This window comes from Cavia porcellus, unplaced genomic scaffold (assembly GCF_034190915.1).
Source record: "Cavia porcellus strain 051 isolate PalLab524CR breed Dunkin Hartley unplaced genomic scaffold, mCavPor4.1 scaffold_2, whole genome shotgun sequence".
NCBI lineage: Eukaryota > Metazoa > Chordata > Mammalia > Rodentia > Caviidae > Cavia > Cavia porcellus.
Window position 1 is genome coordinate 118328740 of NW_026947485.1, and position 21604 is coordinate 118350343.

Here is a 21604-nt window from a genome sequence, read left to right on the forward strand (position 1 = left end):
CCCCTCCAGTGTGCGGGATGACAGGATTCGCGTGGAGAGGATGGACAATGTTTATTTTGAACACAGCCACGCTTTCCAGGCAGTCACGCAGTTCTATGCAAAGGATCCAGTTGGTGAGTTTTTCACGTGGGCTGACCTGAATTTGCTCTTCCCTCTGATGATGGCCACATGGTGAGCAGAAGTTGGTGGGAGCAGCCAGGAAGGAACAGAGAGGGACGCTGCGGTGTCTTCCTCTCTCCTTGGAACCTTTGGGCTGTGTTCATCAGAACGTAAGGAATTACAGACCACGTTTTCTGTTTGCATGTCTGCTAAGATGGCCTGATAGTAGACTGTGTTTTAGCAGAGTGTTTGATAGCTGTTTTGTTGGAGTCCAGCATCAGGACTGTGGTGAGGGTGAGTGGGCAAGGCAGACCTCCTGCAGTCAGCCGGACACCAGGGAAGACGGTTTTTCCCGGAGGGCGTGTCTGCGACCAGCGCTGGGTGTCAATTGCACGGAGTAGGGGAGCTTGTCTTTGCCTAGTGGGTGGAAGGGTGGGAAGGCAGGAGGGGGCTGGGAGGTGTCTTACCCAGTCTGAAGCAGTGTGGAATGGTAGGAGCCGCCTGCAGCACTGGAGCCAGGTCTGAGGGTGATGTCACCCGAGGGCCTCGGTGGGAAGAGGCTCAGGATAGGGAGACGGCCCTCTGGGGAGGGGTCCCCTACACCAGGTTTGGGCATCAGGAGGTGATAATAGTGTGTGAGAGACTGCTGAACAGGCTTTTGTGTACAACAACAAGGAGGCTGGTTTCACGTCGTCCCTGAGATGGTGGAAGCTGTCAGTGCTCCACGAAGGGAAGTGGAGTTTGCAGGGCCTCAGGAAGGAGCTGTTCCCCAAAGAAACTTGTCAGTGATTGAGCTTCAAGAATGGTCAGAACATCAGACAGACCCTCCAGTGCCAGGGAGACTGCATGCCCAGACCTGGGCTCATCTTCCTGGCTGCCTGCTCTTGAGCCTGGACAGCATGGCCCCTTGCTGGAGTCCTGCTGTGAACGACGAGTTTGCTGACAGAGTCTCCTCTGGTCAGGCGCGACACCTGTCTCCTGGCCTTGCACAGCTGGCCTTTCAGCTCCAGTGTCACCATCCTGGTCATTCCTTCCAGCAGGTGCCTGATGATTTGCTGCTACCAAAGTGTATCTGCTTCCCATGGGTGTTTAGGTCAGCTCCAGTTTTGTATGTTTAAAAAGATTTTTCTGCTTACCTTGTGTGTACATCTTCGACATGCAATTTGGAATATTTCTGGTCAAAGGAGAGGAGCATTTTATTTTTATAAATATATAAAATAGCATTTTATTTATATATATATATAGATATAGATATAGATATATACACACACGCACACATATATATATACTTTATATATATATATATATTTTAATTAACTTTATTGTTAAATTTTAGATATACATAGAGCATTTTATAGTTTTATAGAGTCTTTTGTTTGTTCTCCCAAAAATGATTGATTCCATCATCAGAAGAGGCCTGTGTCTCCCATGTCATGGGTATCTGTAATCACGATTTCCAGAGGGCCGGTATAGGAAATGCTACCTAAATCATGGTTTCAGTAACCATAAAGTTTACATGGAATTGGTGTATGCAGCAGTAATAATGTTAATGAGGGTGTGCATTCTGTTTTTTTAGGGTCTCAAGGTTTTTCTGGCATCATTAATTTGGAGAAACCTGTGATCTGCTGTTTGGCTGCTATAATAAGATACCTGAAGGAGTTTAACTTGGAGAAGATACTCTCCAAACCTGAGTAAGTGGTATCTCAAATAAAACAGACAGGTTAAGAGTTGTGGTAAAAAGAAGTTTCAATTTTGGTGTGTATTGTATTCAGAGAGCTTTACCTGCTCTTGATAGAATTCCCTAGGAGGGCACAGGGGCAAACTTCAGTGTACTGCTGCAGAATAATAAAAATATTGATTATCTTAAAACAGCAACATGGCTCTGGCAACCTGTGTCCATGGTAACTACTTGGTAAATAGTTTTGACTAAAACTGTGCTTTATACCAAACGGATTCAGAAGTAGGTATAAAAGCATCCGCAACATTTTATTGCTTTTCTTACTGATCTCAGTTCTTATTTCCTGGACCATACATTAGGGGAGAAAGATGCTAGCTAGTAACATAGGTGCTTTTATTGAGAGTGGTTAACTTATGGATTTCAGAACTGTCAAGCCACTGAAGGGAGACCCCGCCTGCTAACAGCGGGAGGGAGGAAAGGGGCAGTGGGGTCACTTTCCTGCCTCTTTCTCCTCCGCAGCCCTCGTCCTTGTCACTGTCAGGAGTCACTATCTGTCGCAGTGACTCTGGGTCAGTAAGCTCTGCCTTCCGCAGTTGGTCGTTGGGTGGCCCTGGCTTGGGGGCTGGACAGAGTAGAGACAGGCAGGCCCCGTGGGAATAATCTCACCGTGTCTTCTCCGTGTGTTCTGTGTCACATTCAGTAGCATAGTATCGCTTCCCTGGAAACAGTGTTGTCCCAAGTCAGAGCAATCTAGATACCCCTCGTGGGAAGTGGGTTCACTGTGCCGTGTTTGTGCCATGGACGATGAATGACCTACAGGACCAGCACCAGCGCATTGAACTAGAAGTCAGGGTGCGGGAGGGTGGAGCGTGTAGCCCTGTAAGAGTGAAGAAAGCCCAAAGCAGAACTCACCGGAGCTTAGGGAGCGCTGAGTGCCATAGCCAAGAGCGGCTTCTATGGGGACTGGGAGGGACGGGAAATGTGGGCAGTGGTTCCAAGGAGTTCTGAGCCTTTTGCTTTAACCTGGTGTATACTAATCTGTGAATGTTTTAGTGCCACTGAAAGGTTTTATTTTCAGAAAGCAGCGGCCTGCCCTTAGGCCTCCCTAGATACTGCTTGGAGCTCCATGGTCAGGCATTGAAGAGGCCCAGCTGTGTGTCCAGGGATGCTAAAAGATAATTTTTAAAAAAAGAAACACACTGTAATATATACAGGTAACCATTCCCTGAGCCCATTGTAAGCTATATGAACTGCAAAGGTACAAATAAAATGAAATTTAAAAACAGGAAAAAAGAGCCTCTAGAACACACCCCGCCCATTGGACTTATCCAAGCTGCAGAACCTGTGTGAAGTGTGGTGGTCAGGGAGGAAGAGCTTGCCTGGGACACTGACCTCTCTGTCCCTGCAACACCACGTAAAGCAGCACTGGGACAGGGAAGCTGGTCCCTGTTTTGCAAAATCCTGATGCACTGAGAAGGTGGTGATTTGGGCTTAAAAGAGTGTGTCCTCTCATACTGAGTTAAATTGACAGCAAATAACTAAGCAAAATGATAGGCCTTATTCTGTGTATATGCCCAGCTTCTTGTCAACACTCAGAAAGTATGAAATTAATGAAAAAAAGCATTCCAGATCTTGGAGAGTCAGTTTAATCGGAAATTACCAAAATGCCATTGGAGACTAAGATGAATGAATACAGACAGCAATCAAATGGGGACTGTTGTTTTGAGTACAGATGAGGTGTGAGTGGCCATGTCTCCTGGATGACACGTGGTTTCACGCTGAAGACTGTCCCAGGAGAGTCAGTCTACTGGCCTTATGTGTTGGAAAAAGAAAGCGACCTCCTGAGGTGATTACCTTGGAAAGAATGAACATGCTCCTTGTGCACGGAATGCAGCCGAATGACTTTGTACCCATGAGATGCTGCTGAACTTCTGAACTTGTACTTGAAGACCTGTATTGTCAGGGGAAAAATAAATTCAACTTGCCTTGCTTTGTTTAGCAAATGCTTTCATAAAAATCATCGCATACATTATAAACTCTAGAGGAGCATTTATTTCAAGGTCTTTGTGCCTTTATAATAGAATTTTAGGTGGTTGAAGAAAATGTACCATTTCGGGAAGTATTCTTAGATGAAATGAGGGTTTGTTTTTTTTTAAAGGGAAAATTTTGAGATTCCAAAATTGTTTTGAGAATTTTAAGTATGTTTGCTTCAGAGCAGAATGGCATAACAGCAAAAATAGAACAACAGGAATAACAGGTGGGTCTTACGGAGTTCGGATGTTAAATGTCCTAAGGGCCCACCTGTTACAGGCTTGGCCCCCAGCCCATGGTGCTTTTGGGAGGGGCTGGGCCAGGCCAGCAGGGGAAGTGAGGTCATGGGAGTGTGTCCTTGAGGAGTCTCTCTCTGCTTCCTTCTTCCCCACACACAGTCCGCCTTTATGAGCTGCCTGGCCGGAGGCCACAGCACAGATCAGCTGTGGAACCTCTGAAGCTCTGGGCTGAGGTTACCTTCCTTCTTCCAAGTTGATTATATAGTTATTTTGTCACAGGAATACAAAGCTGGCTAATGGTTACGCCAGATTAGTCCAGTTTTAAAATGTATAAAATTTAAAAGACATGGAATTTTTTTTATTACCAGAAAGGAGTACTTTTGTCATATTGGATGGTTTTTCATTGAGATTAGTTTCAAGTAAGCTTTGGCTTTGGAAATTATAGGAAAGAATGAAAAAACTCAGCCAAGATGAACTCAGAAGTTTTTTTTGCCCAGGACTGATCAGACCCTTGGAATCTGACAGGTTGACAAAGAAGAGAGAAAGACAGACAGATTTTTAAGATTCAAAGGGGATCAAGAGTAGACTAGATTTAACATTTTTTTTCTTTTTCCTTTTTATCAGTACCGGGTATCGAACTCACGACGGCCTGCTTGCAAGGCAGATGCTTATGCCGCTGAGCTAAATCCCTAGTCCCGAGAGTAGACTTGATTTTAGTGAACAATTTCTCTGGCCTCTACAATCATTTTTATTACCCAGCAAACAGGACAGGGTTAGGGGTTTGTAAGGAAAAGGAATACAGGACACATAATTTATAGGATTATTTTATAATATTCACCCCAAGAGTCAAATACAAAAGAGTGCAGGAGATCATCCACACACTGAAGACCCAAAGAATCTAGGTTAGAGTCTGGATCCCACAGCAATGTCCTCTGAGTCCAGCTGAAGACCTAGAGACCACAGCAATGTCTCATGCAAGTCTGTTTTAAGAACCTGCCCTGGGAAGGCCCAAAGGTCTGTCAGCGGTGGAAGCTAGAAAGTACACCAGTGGGGTGAAGGAGCTGTGCCAGCAGGCCAAGGGATCTGCACTGGATCCAGGAAGTGACACAGTGGAGAACCAGAGCGCCCCAAAGTGAACCACATTCAGCCTCAATGATGAGGTCCTAAGCTCCTCTGATGATGAGAACAGCTGAGTTCATATCAGGAAAACCAGAATGACCAGCTTCTCCAGGAAGGTCAGCAGCTCACCTTCTTCACCTCCAGTTCTTTTATGCTCTTGGCAACAGTCCTCAGGTGGGCCCTCCACGCCCAGCACGGAGCTGGGTGTTACAAGTTGACTACCAATTATCAATCCATCACAACACAGTTGAAGGAGATTTTGAAAAATAAAGAGCAGGTAAAAGTTCAAAAGAGATAAAGGTTAAAAGGGAGCAATCTCTTCTCCACACCCAGCTGCCTGCACAAGTTAATGGGAACTAGCTTTCTTCCTGTGTGGTCCTCAGTGGATGTGATCTTGCCCTGGGAATCTTGTGGTCAGCATCTTGACCCCCACCAAGCCTTACACAGCCTGGCCCCAGCACTTTTTATTAGAAAATTATAAGAACACAGTGATAACACGTGGTGACTTCATTAGTGCATGTAGATGTAATATACAAGCTGTTTAATGACATCTAATAGGTCAAGGCCAGAGATGCTGCCAAATATTTAAACTCACAGGACATTCCACTACCAAAAACCCCTAAAACAATCATGATACATCCCAAATGTTACTACTACCGAACCGGGCGAAGACATCCCAATACAGGCACCATAGACTGGTATATTCTGTGACTGGATGCACAGAATCTTCACCAAAGCACAAGCAGATGGAACCCAGCAATGTGATAAAATGGATCATGTACCACAACTGTGGGATTCATTCTAGGAAAATAGGTTTGATTTAAGATTTCAGAACCAATGATTATAATATATTTTGTCAGTAGACTAAAAGACAGAGCTATGTGATTGTCTCAATAAACTGGAGAAGCTTTGGCAAAAAGCAATATCTTTTGTGATACAAACACTTAGGAAATTCAGAATAAATGGAGCTTTGCCAATTGAGGACACCTCTGAAGGCCTTGTAGCTAACAGCATGCTTGCTGGGTGCGTGAGTAACTTTCCCCAGAGAGCAGGAAGATGAGGGTGTCTTCCACCACCGCTGATCAGCACTGTCCTGGGGCTTCTAGCTAGGGCTTGGCACATAAAGAGACAGTCAGTGGGGAAAGAAATAAAACTATTCATTACTGCAGATGATAGCAACTCATATAGAAAAAACTTAAAAACCTACAAGACTGTTCAGGCTAATACACCAGGTCACAAAGCTTTAGGATATGAAATAAATACTAAAAAACCAATGGTATATCTGTATACTTACAGTGAAGCATCTGATAATGAAAGGAAACAAGTGCTTTACAGTAGCATAAAAAAGAATAAGAATGAATTTAATAAAACAAGTACAAAACCTCTACTCTGAAAACTACAGAATGTCATGGAGACTAAAAAAGGCCTAAAACAGGGACAAGTGTCCCAGGTTCATGGATTGGAAGACAATATTGGTAAGCTATAATATTCCCCAAACTGATCTGTAAATTCTCTATGGTCTGCTTCGAAATCCCAGCAGGCTTCTCTGTGGACATCCACAACCCAGTCTCCAAATTCATATGAAAATGCAAAGAATTCAGCATAGCTGCAACAATTCTGAAAAAGAACGAAGTGGGGGACCACGCCCCTGTTTCAAAGCTTACTACCAGGCAGCTGCTGAGACAGAGTGAGCGGACATGACAGCTGCTGCGCACGCGCATGGCAGGAGGCCCCAGAAGCCGGAACCGGAAGTGTGCCTCCACGCCAGCAGTCCTTGACTGCCTGTGAGGGAGTGAAGACAAAACAGTGGCAAAGAATCATTTTCAGCAAGTGGTATCAGGACAGCTGGACGTCTGTGCAAGAGAGTAAAGTTGCATGCTTCTTTCATGTCCTGTTTGAGAATAATTCAAAACAGACCAAAGAGGTCTTGAAGACTGCAGTGTAGGTTTTCATGGCCGTGGATTAGTCATGCACTTCTGGCTATGATATAAAAAACATAAATGCCAAAAGGAAGAAAAAACTGCAGTGAACTTCATTAAAATTAAACCTTTTTATTTTAAGACAACATCATGAAAGTGAAAAGAAAACCTATCAGACAAAAGGATTTTGCAAAGCACATATCCAGTAAGCACTGGGGCATGGAACTCATGAAGATCAGTAGTAGAAGGAGAGCTAGCAGTGTACAAAGCGAGGAAGGGCCAGTACTGGCATTTTCCCCAGAGGATTTATGTAAAAGCCTCCTACGCACATAAGCAGGTCTTTGGCATCATTCGCCATCAGGAAATTCAAGTCAGAGCCACCACTCGGACCTGTGAGGATGAGGAGGGCTGGCTCTGATTTAGTAACACGGGATTAGTCCTTTGTTTAGTCGGAAATCAATAAGGAGTGGAAGTAAAACTGAAGTTTTCAAAACAGTGCAATTTATAATTAATAACGTTTACTCCCCAAGTTGGGCATAGGAGGAATTTGTGAGTTCTGAAGGTCACAGAGAAATATCTTCTGCTATAGATTTTAAATGTGATATGGTAGGTTTTTTTGAGGGGAGTCCTTATTTATCCATTTGCAGTAGTGAGGATTGAACTCAGGGCCTTTGCAATGAGCTACATCCCCAGTCCTTTTTTTATTTGGAGACAGGGTCTTGCCAAGTCCCTAAAATACCCAAGCTTGGCTGAAATTTGTAGTCCTGCCACAGTCTTCCATAGTGCCAGGATTACAGGTGTGGACCACCACTCCTGGCCTGCTAGTTTTAAATACTGTTTAAGTATAATTTCAGTAATGGGTGATCTTTCAGAGGAGGTCTGTGCCATCACTGCCTTTGTCAAATTAAGAAACACTGGCTTGTTTTAATTTTTATTTTTTTTATAAAGCTAGGTAAGAGTGATGGAGAATGGTAAATTTCCCTGGTGAGCTTTGCACATGAGCATTTCCCTCCCTTATAAAACTTGAGAGCAACAAGCATCTTTGAGTTTTTGGTGTGTAAAATATTAATGAAGTATTTTCCCATGTTACTTATAAGATTTCTATCCAGATTCGCCCAGCATGAATTCTGGTCAGGGATTGTTTATGAGATTCATTTCAAAGCCCATGAAGTTCGGTTTCTTCCACAAGGATAAATAATTTAGAAGTGCTTGAATATTTCAGGTCAGCAATCATATACTGTTGAATACCCAGGGCTGCTGATAGATTGATATGGCCTTGGTTTGAAATTGTATAGAAAAAAAAAATCATATGGAGTTCCTTGTGGAATTGGGCACGGACAGAAGGACGGAAGAGTCCAACTCCAGAATACTCCTCAGCCAAACACATGGGAAACCAAAGCAGGGTGGGCCCTGGAAGCAGCTGCTAATCACTGTTCAGATTGCACATGGTCATCTCCTGCATTAATTCAGTGCAGACATCTCTACATCTCATTTGAAACTCACACTACATCTCATTTAAAATTTAGCTACCAATTTAGTTGGAGCAAAGAGAAAAACAGTGAAACAACCGTGGCTAACCAAGGAGCCAAACAGACAAGCAGAAAACTATACATACAGTAGGGTCGTACACATATTAATACTGGAGTTAAAGAACCGTGTTCTGGCTCTGGAAGGGCCTGGGCATGTGGGCAAACTGGGCCGCCTTGGTGTCTGCAGTTTGGTTTCCTCTGGTTGCAGGTAGCAGGAGCCACATCCTGTGTTCTGTTGCCCTTGGCCTCAGCTGGTGCGGCGCTGATTCTGCCCCGCAGTGAGTGCATTCACCAACCCTGCACTGCTGTGGGCACAGCATTCCCCATGTGCCTGTGGGGCCAACTGTGGCTGTGTTGGCCCTGGTTTCTAGGGACAAGAACAGTGCAGAGTACCGGGTTCAGGCTTCTCTGTTCATCTTCCCCCTGCTGGCTGTGCTTTCCTGCTGTTTTGTCCCCCACAAAATTTAGCTTGAAACCTGATCCTGAGAGGTGGGGCTCTTGGGAGTGATTGGGTCACCTGCCACCTGGGGAAAGCGGCTTGAAAAGGAAAGCCTTTTGTCCTTTGAGGGAGCAGACCCAGACCCGCTGGCTTATAGATCCTGGACTCCAGCCCCGGGAGTGAGCAGCACTGTTCTCTTACGTGTGGATCACTCTGGCCGAGACATGGTGTTACAGTGTCCCCATAACTACTAAACCAATGTGGTGCTGGTCAGCCTGTGCCAGGCTGCTCCTGTGCAGCCCGTCACCCCCGCTTGGTTAGTTAAGCTGAACTGACAGGAATAGGGTTGCGAAGCGCTTGGGTCTGAGCCCCTGAGTAGCGGATTTGGCTGGGCACATGCTCTGCCATCTCGGATCTGTGAACAGGGATCTGCTGAATGTCCGTCATCTCCACAGCCAGAATGGCTTGATTCCTTCCCATAAATAGTGTGTTGTACTTCACATCCGTCCTGGTGTTCCCCATACAATGCTGGGGCTCTTGGACTCCAAGGAAACCAGCCAGACAGCTCCCTCAGCACCCCATTGGAAGGTTTGCCCTGTGTCTGCCCTGCACGAAGCCCCGAGGTACCCCAACAAGGGTGTCACCAATGGAACCCTTGCTCCGAGGAGCCACGCTCAGTGAGAGGAGCAGCTCACAGCCAGGAGACAGGGCAGGGCACACTGCTGTCTATCAGGTGCTATTCTCTCATGACAGAGTGGGTCATCATCCTCTGGAGGGAGACCAAAGCTGTCACAGTGAGGTCCACTGCCGAAGAATAGCACTTAGTTACCGGCAATATTCCAGATACAGGGAGAGCTGCTTCTCCCTTCCAGGGCTCTGAGTAGCTGGGGGAGGATCTGGAGGTTGAAAGATCTTTATGCTTTGGGCTCCAGATTCCTGGGTGAGGACTCGTGTCCATAACTGGCCTGGAAAATTGGATATTTAGATAAACCTCAAGCCTGTCTCGAGAAGAGCTGCTGATTTTATAGCACAGACACACAAGCTTTCCTTCCACATAGTTCACTGACCTGCCATTATTTTTCTCTTTAAAAATAAGCCGTCAAGTCTGCCGGTCAGAGCATCTAAAGGCTGCTGCCAAAGGGACTTGAACTGTGCACCACTAGCATGTTGATTAATGATTATTAGCATGGATTAGAGTGGTGCCTACATTTGTTAGTCATTGTGCTTCTCAGTTCGCAGGTTTGTTTGAAGTGTATTACATCTTTAGGTTTTTGCTAGTTACAGGAACATAAGGGGCATGTGAATTCTTTGCTGCATTTGAGGAAGTAATTTTCGGTACTTTCTGTTTGTACTCACTAGACCTTGGCCACCTTAATGCGGGTTAATTATAGAGTAAATAACATCTGTCACTTGTACCAGAATGTTGGCCAGAAGCTTCTGCCGTGTTTATTGAGATGATCCCCTTCTGCAGAATGAGGGGGACAGCTTGGAGAGTCTTGACATATTTTCCTAGCTAATTGCATAGCATTTCCTGGAGAAACCAACTTATGCCCTGCCCGTGGTTGGAGACTGTATCTGGTTCTGTTCCTGGAGATGTAAAACAAAAACGAAACCCTGCCACCCTTGCCCGGGCCTATGATCCTAGTCTCGGTGGGTCATAGCACCTGTCCTGCCCCTAGTCGCTCCGCTGAGCGGCTCTGGGCCGGGGAGTGAGTGCGTCTCACTCTTTGTGGTCTGATGTCCCATCAGAACGCTGCCTCTACCCAATGACCTGGCTGGTTCCTAGCCCCCAAGTTAGTGTCCTTTGTCCTCGTAGACTCACATGCTAGCTCACTGAGTTCCATCCTCTGCAGGAACTTGAAGCAGCTGTCAAGTGAGCTGGAGTTAATGACGGTGAACGGAGCCACCCTGAGGAACCTGGAAATCCTCCAGAATCAGGTGAGGTGGGTAGGCCAGGGGAGCAGGGTGATAGCAAAGGTGCTGATTCAAGTCCTCCTCTGCCTGTCGCTGTGTGGCCGTGATGACCGAATGCCTCCCATTAGAAAACCTGGGAAAAACTTCCTAGGCTTCTCAGAGCGGAGCTGCAGACTGTCTTCTCTAATACCCGAAGGACATGTCCACCCTGATCATTGCTCTACCAGTTCTGTGTCGGATACTTTCCTGGAAAAGCATCATCTTTGAGAATTAAAAACAAGTGTGTTTGTTTCACTGCCCCCCGTTTGCCCACACTGCTTTAACTATGTGTTGAAACGAAGTCTACGAGTCCCATTCACAGCCATGGAAAGTGGGTCTGGAGCTCAGTTTGACTGCAGGAGAGGGTGCCACAGCCTCTCACTATAAACTCTCTCGGCCATTTCCTTCCCTATTGATGAGCTGAGAGCTTAAACAATGTTTTTGTTACTGAATTATCACTAAGAGGTACAGTGTTACATGGTAAACTGTTACAACAGAATCAGAAAGAAATAACCAGTTCCAAATAGAACACAGGTCAAAGTCACCCAAGTGTAGTGGAGACTTAGAACCACTGGAGTCCAGTTCTCAGGCCTTCCCAGAAACAGTTACTGCCCTTGCCCATTACATACAGGATCTTTTCTCCTGGCCCCTGCGTGAGCAAAGGACGCTGCTGGAGCCCCTCCCAGTCTCACAGTCCATCTGTCCCTGTTTGCTCGGCCCAACTTGCTTCTGCCCCGGAACACTTTTACTGGCTGGTCCTTTCATTACCCACACACGGGTCTCTCTGGTCAGCTGTACACACTGGCAAAAGGCTATGCTGGGGACAGTGGCAGGGATGGCAGGACAGCCTTGGCACACGCAGCTTTCCTTGACACATCTTCCCTGTTCAAATCCTGCTGCATGCAGTTCTGAAATCCACTTCTTCCTTTTTGTTTTTTGAAACAAAATATGAAATTATAGAGTAGCCCACCCTGGCCTCAAGCTCCTGGTAACTCTTCTGTCTCAGCTTCCTGAGTGAGGGCATTATAGGTGTGTGCCACCAGGCACAGTTTGTAAAATCCAGTTCCTAAGGCAAAAGTCACCTATAATTAAGCCACCTTTTACCAGGACTTCTGTTACCAGGACTCCAGCTCTTGGAGAGGCAGAAGCTGAGAATTGGCATCCTGTACTGTCCTTTAGTTGAACTTGGGCCTGCCTTTCCGTGGAGGCACTGGGGAATCTATTCATCATTAACCAGACACCACATTAGCCCTTTCCTTTGTGAAAATATCATTACTCTGCCTTGCACGAATGGGTGCGCCTATGTTTGTGGCTTCATTCATCAAACATCAAGTGAACAGCTCTTGTGAGCCATGCTCTAAGCAGGGTGTGGGGAGGGTAAACTCAGCCCTGGCAGGACTCTGGCCAGCTAAAGATCTGGTGTGAGTGAGTGTCCAGCCTGTTTCTGGTCTTTTACAGACTGACGGGAAGACCAGAGGAAGTTTGCTTTGGGTGTTAGACCACACAAAAACTGCGTTTGGAAAACGGCAGCTCAAGAAGTGGGTGACCCAGCCACTCCTTAAAGTAAGGTAAAAGGATTCTTTTCTGTTTTCCCCATAAATTCTTAAGGGTAAAGTTGTGTCAGTGACCTTGAGACCAGCATCAGAATGGGTGCTGAGAGCACAGCTGTGACTCAGAAGAGATTCACCGTGGTCACTCATACTTGCTGTGTGATACTGTCTGGGGTGTCCCCAACCTTCTGAGGATGTCCCACCCCTCACAGATTGGAAGACAAGGACTTGGGGAGGGGGCCGGAGAGACTCACTGCCGGAAGGCAGCCAAGGGAGTTGGCTCAGCTTCCAGGCGTGGTGGCGGTGGTGAGGTGAGCCCACTGGGGCAGGGAGAAGACTCAGCTTTGTTGCCCACACCCGTGGAGGGTGGCTTTGGGGAATGGAGCGGGCCTGGACTCGAGGTCTGTGCCTGGGAGGCCATGGCTGCAGGTGTCCACACAACGGAATCCCAGAAGCCCTTGGTGCTGCCTGGTGCCAGGGCTGAGTCATGCTGGTCTCCCTGTGACTGGGCAGCAGGAGGTTTGTGTCCTTGGTGATCAGCCCTGCGGCCTCTGACCTGACTGGTGCCCGAGCTGCTTCCCAGTATGGTGTCCAGTGCCCAGCATAGCTCTCTGACAGATGTCCCTGGGGAGGGTGACCCAGGAGCCAACAGCTGCCATGGCATTGTCACTGCAAATGGGGGCCAGGGGCACCTCTCAGCCCTTAGCCACAAGGCAGGATGCAGTGTCTAGCCCTTGGAGTCCGAGGATGCCGCCTGACGGGAGCCCTGGCTGCCTTTTCTGAACACGCACTCCACCCCAGGCCTGTGTCTGCAGTGTCTATGTGTTGTTTTTACCTTTGTTAGCATGTTTGCAGTACATGATGACCTCAGTCCGCAGGGGGAGTTGGTATGTGGATGCAATGCTACTCCATTGTCCTCATGTCTGCTTCCCTCCTGTCCCTGCCCTCTCCCTCCATCTCTTGGTCCACTTCCTATTTCCTATTTTATGTCATTTATTTCGCTCTTCGTTTATAGTTTGGTTTCTCATGTAAGAGAAAACATGCAGTATTCAAGCTCATGTGTCTGATTTTCCTACAGAGGACTAAAGCCTATCCTCTTTTTGGTAGAGCAGTGCTCCACTGTGTGAGCATCGCATTGTCTTTATCCAGTATCTGCTGGTGACTACAGAGGCTGCTGTGTCTTAGACCTCACAGCAGCCTCCTGCATCAATGCTGTGTGAGCCCCGTGTCACTGGAGCCATCTCCTGTCATCGTGCATGATGTGGGAGGGCAGGTGTGGTGCTGACATTGGAAACCAGTGCTCAGACCCTGCTGATGATGAGAGCAATGATGACAAATCCCTTGGGGTTGCTGGGTCAGTCTCCTCGCCTCTCTTACCCAGAAAGATTCAGGACACAGGAGATTGAGGAAGTAAAGAAGAAAGACTGAAAATGGAACTGATGCCTTCAGCTTAGGACTGGTGGGGAAGGAAACCTGTAGCTCGAGGTAGGCCAGCAACTCATGTAACCCTGTGAGGACGGTGGGGAGTGGTCGCTGATAGAGGCGCGGCTCTTGGCACCTGCAGCTCTGCCACGTCTGCTAAGATGCGCTGTGGAGCCTGCTGCAAGGAGAGCGCTGCCTAGAAGCCCACACTATGTTCCTTCTGGGACATTCTCTGCCTGTGTGTGACAGAAGTGGCCTGAGATGAGCTCGGCAGACCCTGCCATTTGCTCTGCGGGCTCAGTCCTGTGTCCTCAGGTCCCCTCTCAGGAAAGCAGGGAGAGGCGCTGCTACCCGTCCAGCACTGAAGGCCAGAGCCATTCTGACAGAGAGGCCAGCAGACGTCCGCTTTCCCATCGAGGAGCAGGAAGATAGGTTTACTGGATGCTCAGAGAGAGGGCTCTTTTTTCTATTTCTTTGTTTCTGGTTTAGTCCCACTGTGGTTTTTAGCATTTGAATGATAAATTCATTTACATTTTTAGGAAAATGTAAGACTGAAAAGTTGTGCAGTAAAAGATTCACCCTTCATGGCTGCTTTCCCTGTGGAAAACTCCAGGATCATTTCATTATAGCCATGAAATACACAGTGGGGTACCCTCCCTTCTGTCCCCGTGGTGATGCGTCTGGGGCCAGGACCTGCTGCACTTCCTCCATAGGGTCATGTGATGTCTTGGTTCCTTTTCTGTCATGGCTGGGACAAAATACATGACACCCAAAGTTAAGGAAAGAAAGGTTTATTTTGCTCACAGTTTGCGGAGGTTTCAGTCCATGGTTGGCTGGTTTCAAGGCAGAGTGGCATGGCACAGGGGCAACAATTTTCAAGACAGCAGAAGACAGTTAAAGTTACAAGAGCAGAAAGTGGAGGAGAGCAAGCCTCTTTTCCTCACTTACATTGTATGCAGGCTGCCCTCCTAGGGCGGGTATAGCACCCAGACTGTCTTCCTATCCTTTTCTGGCTCAGGCTGGGATGTTTTCAAAGTGCGGACCCTGGCCCTCTGCAGGTCAATTGAAGTCTAGACTTCTCAAGTTGACACAAATGTATCAACCATTATAGTCCACCCCCTGTCCTCTTGGTAACCAGTCACATTTCTTTAAATGGGTTTCCAGATACAAAGACATATTTATTTTTATTATTGCACAATTTGAATGTTATAACACAGCTTTAACAATTCTTAAGAACCAGTGTTAAGTCTGTCAACCTTATATTACACTAGAACCATGACGTTCTGTTCCTGGGCCTCCAAAGCCTCATGCACATCCCTTTATGCAAAAGGCCTTTAGTCCATCTGCCATAGTTGCCACAATCCTAACAATTTTAGCATTGCTGAATAATCCAAATCTCAAGTCTCTGAGATCTAAGGCAGACTGCAAACCCTGTACAAATGAAAACGAAGTTAAATACTTCCAACATGCAGTGGCACAAGATAAACATTTTCATTCTAAAAGTTACAAACAAGGATACAAATGAGACCAATGCAGGTGCACAATCCAGCAGGGCAGACATTAAGTCCTGTAGTTCTATGTGCGGCATCTGAGGCAATGTGTGACAACTTGTGAGCTCCAAAAGGCTTGTGTGATTCCACCTCTATGGCACTTCTGGTGGCTACAGCTTGCACAAGTTCTCTCTTGGGCCCACTTTGCCCCCTTCTTGCAACTTTCCTTAAATGATCCACATTCCTAGCTTTTCCAAACTTCTGGGGTCTCCACTGCACCTTTGGCATCACCCTCACAGCTTCATACACTGTCCTCTCAGGTGCACTGCCTGGACTCCCAGGCCTTTTGAAATTGGGAGCTTTCTTAACCCCATAACTCTTGCATTCTGTATGCATTTAAAACCAGCAACACATGGATGATGCCAAGGCCTGCTGTCAGCTGGAGCAGTAGCCAGGCTTCCCTCTCTCTTGGCTATAGGAGTTGAGTGCCTGGATTGCTGGGCACTTGGAATCCAATTCTGAGGAACAAATTTTCTATGCCACTGCCGTTCTGGAACATGGTGTTCTGTGGCTTTCTCCTCAAAGCAGAGTCACTTTTGCAGTTTTGAGGCTGCAAAGGGTGGAGACCTGCTGTTTCTTGTGATGCCCTCAGGCCATCACTTCTATTTCTCCTGTTCCTTCTCAACAATGGAGATCTTCTTAGCTCTATCTTTGCAGTCTACAGCTTTACTGGAGCTTTTTTTTCTGGCCAAACTCACATATTAAATCATCCTATTGGGGTTTTTGCTCTTTATTCTCAACATAGATCTGGCTAAAAGCCCCCAACAGTATCTGTGCCACCACCTCAACATTTGACTGCCTTGAAGTTTCTTCTGCCAGATGAACCAGTTGCCTGCTCTTAATCTCAGACTCAGGCAAAGTCTCTAGACACAAGCAAAATGCAGATAAACTTTTTGCTAAGCCATAACATACCATCTAGACTCCTGCAACCAATACAGTTCTTCTTTTCAGCAGAAACCTCCCAAGCTTGGTGTTTGACTAGCAGGATTTCTGTCTTCTGGTCTTCTGAGCAGTGGTCAGAATTTTCCGTACAGAACAGCCTAAGGTGTTCCAGTGCCAGTCTTTCCAAACTCTTTACATAAGCCACTCCCAAGGCTCTTGAACCATGTGATCAGGAATAGCCACGGCAATGACCTCATTTTTCTGGTACCAAATTCTGTCTTGGTTACTTTTCTCTTGTTGCTGGGACAAAATACCTGACATCTAAAGTTAATGAAAGAAAGGTTTATTTAGCTGACAGTTTGTGGAGGTTTCAGTCCATAATCAGCTGGCTCCTAGGCAGTGTGGCATGGCAGAAGGGCAACAGTTCAAGGTGGCAGAAGACAGCAAAAGGTAACCAGAGCAAAGTGGTGGAACAAGCGTCTTTTCCCTTGTATTGTGAGCTGGCTGTCCACCCTCAGGTGGGCATGGCACTAACACCACCACTGTGCCCTCCTCTTGCACAGATGCAGGATGTTTGCAAAGTGAGGATCCTGACCCCCTGCCAAGTCACTTAGTTAAGCTTCTGGAGTTTTCAAGTTGACACAGTGACTCACAGTAGTCTCCATGAGCTGGTGTTCTGAAGTCCCAGTGACAAAGTGGCCCCATGCTTGGGGACTTTCTTATCTAATTAGGAAGGGATGCTCTAGTGAGGGGAAGGGGTGCAGGTGCTGGGTGATTTTTACACCAAATGAAACACCTGCACACACTGCTCCACTTTGTACCACAATTGGAGGAAAGGAAGAATGCTTTTATAATTCAAATTAGATCTCCAGAGAACAGCTAAAGAGCAGTAAGAGTGCTAAGTTAGTTCCTGGCAATTAAGCCCCTTAAATAATTAAAATTAAAGGGATGGAAAGTTGTTTGTGTTGGCAGTCAGCTCCTTGGCTACATCTTTGTGTGGTTTTTACACCACGAAGCACATGTCCACACTGGGGAAATTCCCTTGCTGTCTGGTAAGCCCACACATGTGACGTGTGCATGGTGTGTTTCTCATCCATCACCCTGGCCTACGTGATGAGGTCACTGGACAGCAGCACTTTTCCTCCCACTTCACCTCTACTTTGTACTGCAGACTAAATGCCACCTTTAAGCCAGTGGCTGTCTTACAAATTCGCTGCCTTGAGGCTCCCTGCAGCCTTGTGCCTGAAACACTGAGTTTCATTTACCTGCTCACGAGTGGTGGAGGTGGCAGCCAGTCTTGTGTGTGGGGATCTGAGTGGCATGCAAAGGGGACCCCTGTGGCCCAGGAGGACACGCACCTGGGCTGTCACATGTGGGTGAGCTCTGGGCCATGGGGCTGGGGGCAGAGGAGTGGGGCAGGGGCACGGGCACCAACGTTTTGTTTCCCTCTTGATTCGCCTCATTTCCCTGTTTGCAGCTCTGTGCTCTGTTAAGGGGCATTTTCCAAATAGCCTCCAAATGCTGTGGGAAAACGGTGTGATCTGTGGCTGCCACTCCGTGTAAAACACCTAGGCGTATTAGATAAAGCATGACAGACATCCCTTCTGGTCATAGCTGAGCTCGTGTTGGAAAAGGGAGGGAGGAAGTCTGGAAAAGGAGCTGGAAGAAAAGGGTGCTGTGTCCGCAGCTGACCCTGGCCCTCTGCCCACCTGGAGTAGGAGGTGATCGCACGTCACTGGTATGAGGAGATGGCACATGGGCTGGGGTCCAGCCATGCAGGGCAGGTACCCGGGGACTCTGATCAGGAGGGAGATGACGAGGGTCACATCTGGTCTGTGGGGCTCCAAGACTTCCTAGCTCTGGGCTTCTGCTCAGGTTTGCAGCCTCATCTACACAATCGTGTGGCCTGTCAACGTCTAGACCACCTAACGTGGTCTGTGCTGCAAACAAATGTACTGCGGCCAAGCCAGGAGAGACACAAAAGATGAAAGGTACCAGTGCAGACAGTGACGGCAAAAAGGCACAGGTTAATTTTAAAAAGAAACCTCAATGTTTTTAAAAAGATCAGACAGGGTAAGCAGGAGTAGATGTGGTAACCAAAGCACACATTGAATTTTCCTTGTGTAAAATGACTTAGACCAGAGGTGATTTTTTTTTTTTTTTAATTTTGAAGAATTTGTGTAAAAATGAGTGAGGTAACTTGGGAGACTAAGCCTAAGTCTAAGCAGGAAACTCCCAGGGTTTCACACGCGTCTCATACACACATCCTGGGAGCAGTGTCCCGCAGTATCCTAATGCTGCTGTGCGCAGACCTTCACGCATGACTCAAGCCAGGGCTTGGCATGTTGCAGGTTTCTCAGTGATGTGGATGTCAGATCTTCAGGGCTACACTTCTCCACCTGTACAAGATAACGTCCCAGAAATTACCTAGGCGGTAACAGAGAGCACCATAGGGTGGACGACACAAGAGATTGAAAGACTTGCCCCAGAACTGGGTATTCCAGGAGAATCGTACCGCTTATCCAGAAAAAAATAACTTACCCAGTGAGCAGAGCGAGACGATTTACCATGTGCTACTCAAAGGGATGATGAAGGATGAAGATTTTTCACAATTCCGGAAAGATGTGAATCTGTAGACTTAGAAAGTACAGCATACCCAAAGTGTGGTTAGAAACCAAAAGTGCACATTTTGCTAAATCATAGATGAGATGTTGATGGAGACAGCGCACAAAGAAAGTGCGCCTGTGAAGCAGTTAGGCTTGAGATCTGACTTGCTCTCTAATTTCTCGGCATTCCTGTAATGACTTCCATGTTCGCTGTTCTGGTCCCCAGTGCAAGGCTGTGGGGCTTGTGTGTCTCTTCCTGTTGTGTTGTTCCTGTTGATTTTCCCTGGGTTCACGTCTCGTTATGCAGTGGCTGTATCATTTGGGAATTTATCTTTATGAACAACAGAGGACTAGGATGAAGTTGCCTCTCCAGAGAGGACTTCTTTCTGTGCGCTTCGGCCAGGTGTCTGGTGGCCTTACCTGTCTGGGAGCTTCTGAATCCAGGTTCTCTGCCATGGTGTGTTAGTCCATGCAGGTGGCAGTGCACAGGACTGCATGACCCCCTTCCCTCGAGCTCGGCTGTCCCCCAGGATCTCCTCTGTGTCTCCTCACCCTGCCAGGGACCTTGGCTATGGACTGCCCCTGCGTTCGTGCCCTCCAGCTGCAGGTCCTCCGTGACTCTGACTGGCCCCACACACAGTTCATCTGCAGATGGAAGGACCCCAGGGCACCACTTACAGTCCTCGGATCTTTGCAGGGGGGGTGGATCTCTGGCATTGGAAATGAAATGATTTGGTGTCGCTGGTTTAGATTTGCAGAGATTTAGAGTTATCTTAAGACTGAATGCAGATCACCGTGGGATACTACAGAGTGGTCTCTTTATCATCCTCCGTTGGATGACACTTCTTCCTGGCTTTTTATCTGTCACATGCATCAGGTCTCCATCGAAAGCTCTAAAATAATTATTCCTTATTCTGGTGATCGGACATATGGCTTTGTTAGGGATTCTTGGAAGGTCTTGAATCTCCTTCTAACTAAAAATCAATTTGAAGCTGTGTAAATGATTTAATTTTTTTAAAAACATAGAGGACATTTTTACTCATTAGTACTTTGATCTGCGCCTAGGTGGTAACTGTGGGATTACAGCCTCCCCACAGAGGGGAAATGGGGAGCAGCACCGCATACCCCGTTACCCTCACTGTGCCTGTTTAAGCGTCTCGGGTTGGTAACAACCCCCTCTCAGAGCAGCCTTTGCACGGTTTTCGCACGGCACTCAGGTCACCCACTGCCCACATCAGATTTCGGGACTAGTTCTTGTTCAGCCTTTGGGTATTCCCTTGACACCAGGACCTATTTGCGTATCTCTGGCTAAGGATTGTCTCCATGACTCTTTCAAAACTTAATTTGGGGTGCAGTCTCTGCTTTCCCTGTGCCGTGCTTCACAGTGTCCTGACCCTGGGGGTGGCAGCAGCTGAGGTTTGTGAGTGGTGCCGCGGCTGGCCAGGCCGGTGCTCAGCTGTGCTGCTGATTCTTGGGATTGGCCAGGAGTTCAGTTCTCTGTGGACCAGAAGGCACAGGCCCCACCATCGGAGCCCAGGGCCCTGGGGAGGTGAGGGCAGGTGGCAGGTGGAAACTGCCATCCCGGGCTGCAGTGAGAGCCAAGCTTTGTCTTCACAGGTTCTAAAACCACTGTGCAAAGAGGTTTAGGGCTTTATGTCTGCTAAATTTCTTTCTGATAGGATTCACCAGAGTGGCTTTGGTTTCCCTCTTCTCTCTTCGTATTTCGGGAAACCTTTCCTCCGGAGGCTGGGGTTCTGAGTGGGCCATCCTGCGTGTACACAGATGGCATCATTCAGCATCCTTCAGCCATCTGCAGCGTCAGCCTAGTCTGCTCACCGGTGTCATCTCCCAGTTATACAAGGATGAGTTATTAAAGTCAGACTCTACGTTCATGTATCATTTGGGGTAAATGTTAGAGTAAAACAGTGATTTATTTGATCACAACAGTTTTATGCAAAGAACATTTAGTTTTTTTCCGCCTCTCCTTGCTGCACTTCATAGTCTTTGGCCTTGAGGTGAACATAGTGCCTGGTCCTGAGCGCAGTCTGAGGCCCCAGATCTGTGGGGTCCAGGAGGGTCCTGGTGGTCATGGGGTCACATGACCACACAGGAGATGCGGCTGCGTGCCCTGCTGTGCTTAGGGTGGGAGGCTGGCCGGGGTGGACACTGGTCCCATGTTCTAGAAAGAGGAAAGTCCAAGCAGAGGATGGGTGGGGAGGCAGAGCTGGAGGAATAGAGGCGGGAGGGAAGGAGGAAGCGATGAGTGACCAGGACAGGGAGCCGGGCTGAGAGCAGGAGGGTGGGAGGGAGTGATGGTCCTAGGAAAGACTGCAGGGCAGCTGGGATGGGGCGCCGTGGGCAGGAAGTCACAGATGAGCCTAAGGGGAGCTATGGCTATGTGTGGCTGGGGAGCCACCCCTCCTGTGGTGTAGACAGCAGACTGAAGGCAGACAGGGTAGTCGTGCATGTGGGCGCGAGGTGGCCACCCAGCAAGAGGACTGTGACCGAGACCATGGTGGCAGGAGGGGGAGAAAGCAGAGGATTGGGGTTCAGTCCGGAATGGGGTCTAGTCAGGTGCCTGCCCTGTT

The 21604-nt window shown here is 47.6% G+C and overlaps 1 protein-coding gene across 1 annotated transcript in view; it reads left to right on the forward strand.

The window, feature by feature from the left end:
- Msh3 (mutS homolog 3) overlaps nucleotides 1-21604 on the forward strand; it is a 107801-nt gene that overhangs the window by 31606 nt on the left and 54591 nt on the right. The window contains exons 9-12 of the mRNA XM_063245277.1: nucleotides 10-113; nucleotides 1676-1790; nucleotides 10907-10991; nucleotides 12465-12574. Coding sequence (XP_063101347.1) covers nucleotides 10-113; nucleotides 1676-1790; nucleotides 10907-10991; nucleotides 12465-12574 — 414 coding nt within the window. The remainder of the gene's footprint in view (nucleotides 1-9; nucleotides 114-1675; nucleotides 1791-10906; nucleotides 10992-12464; nucleotides 12575-21604) is intronic.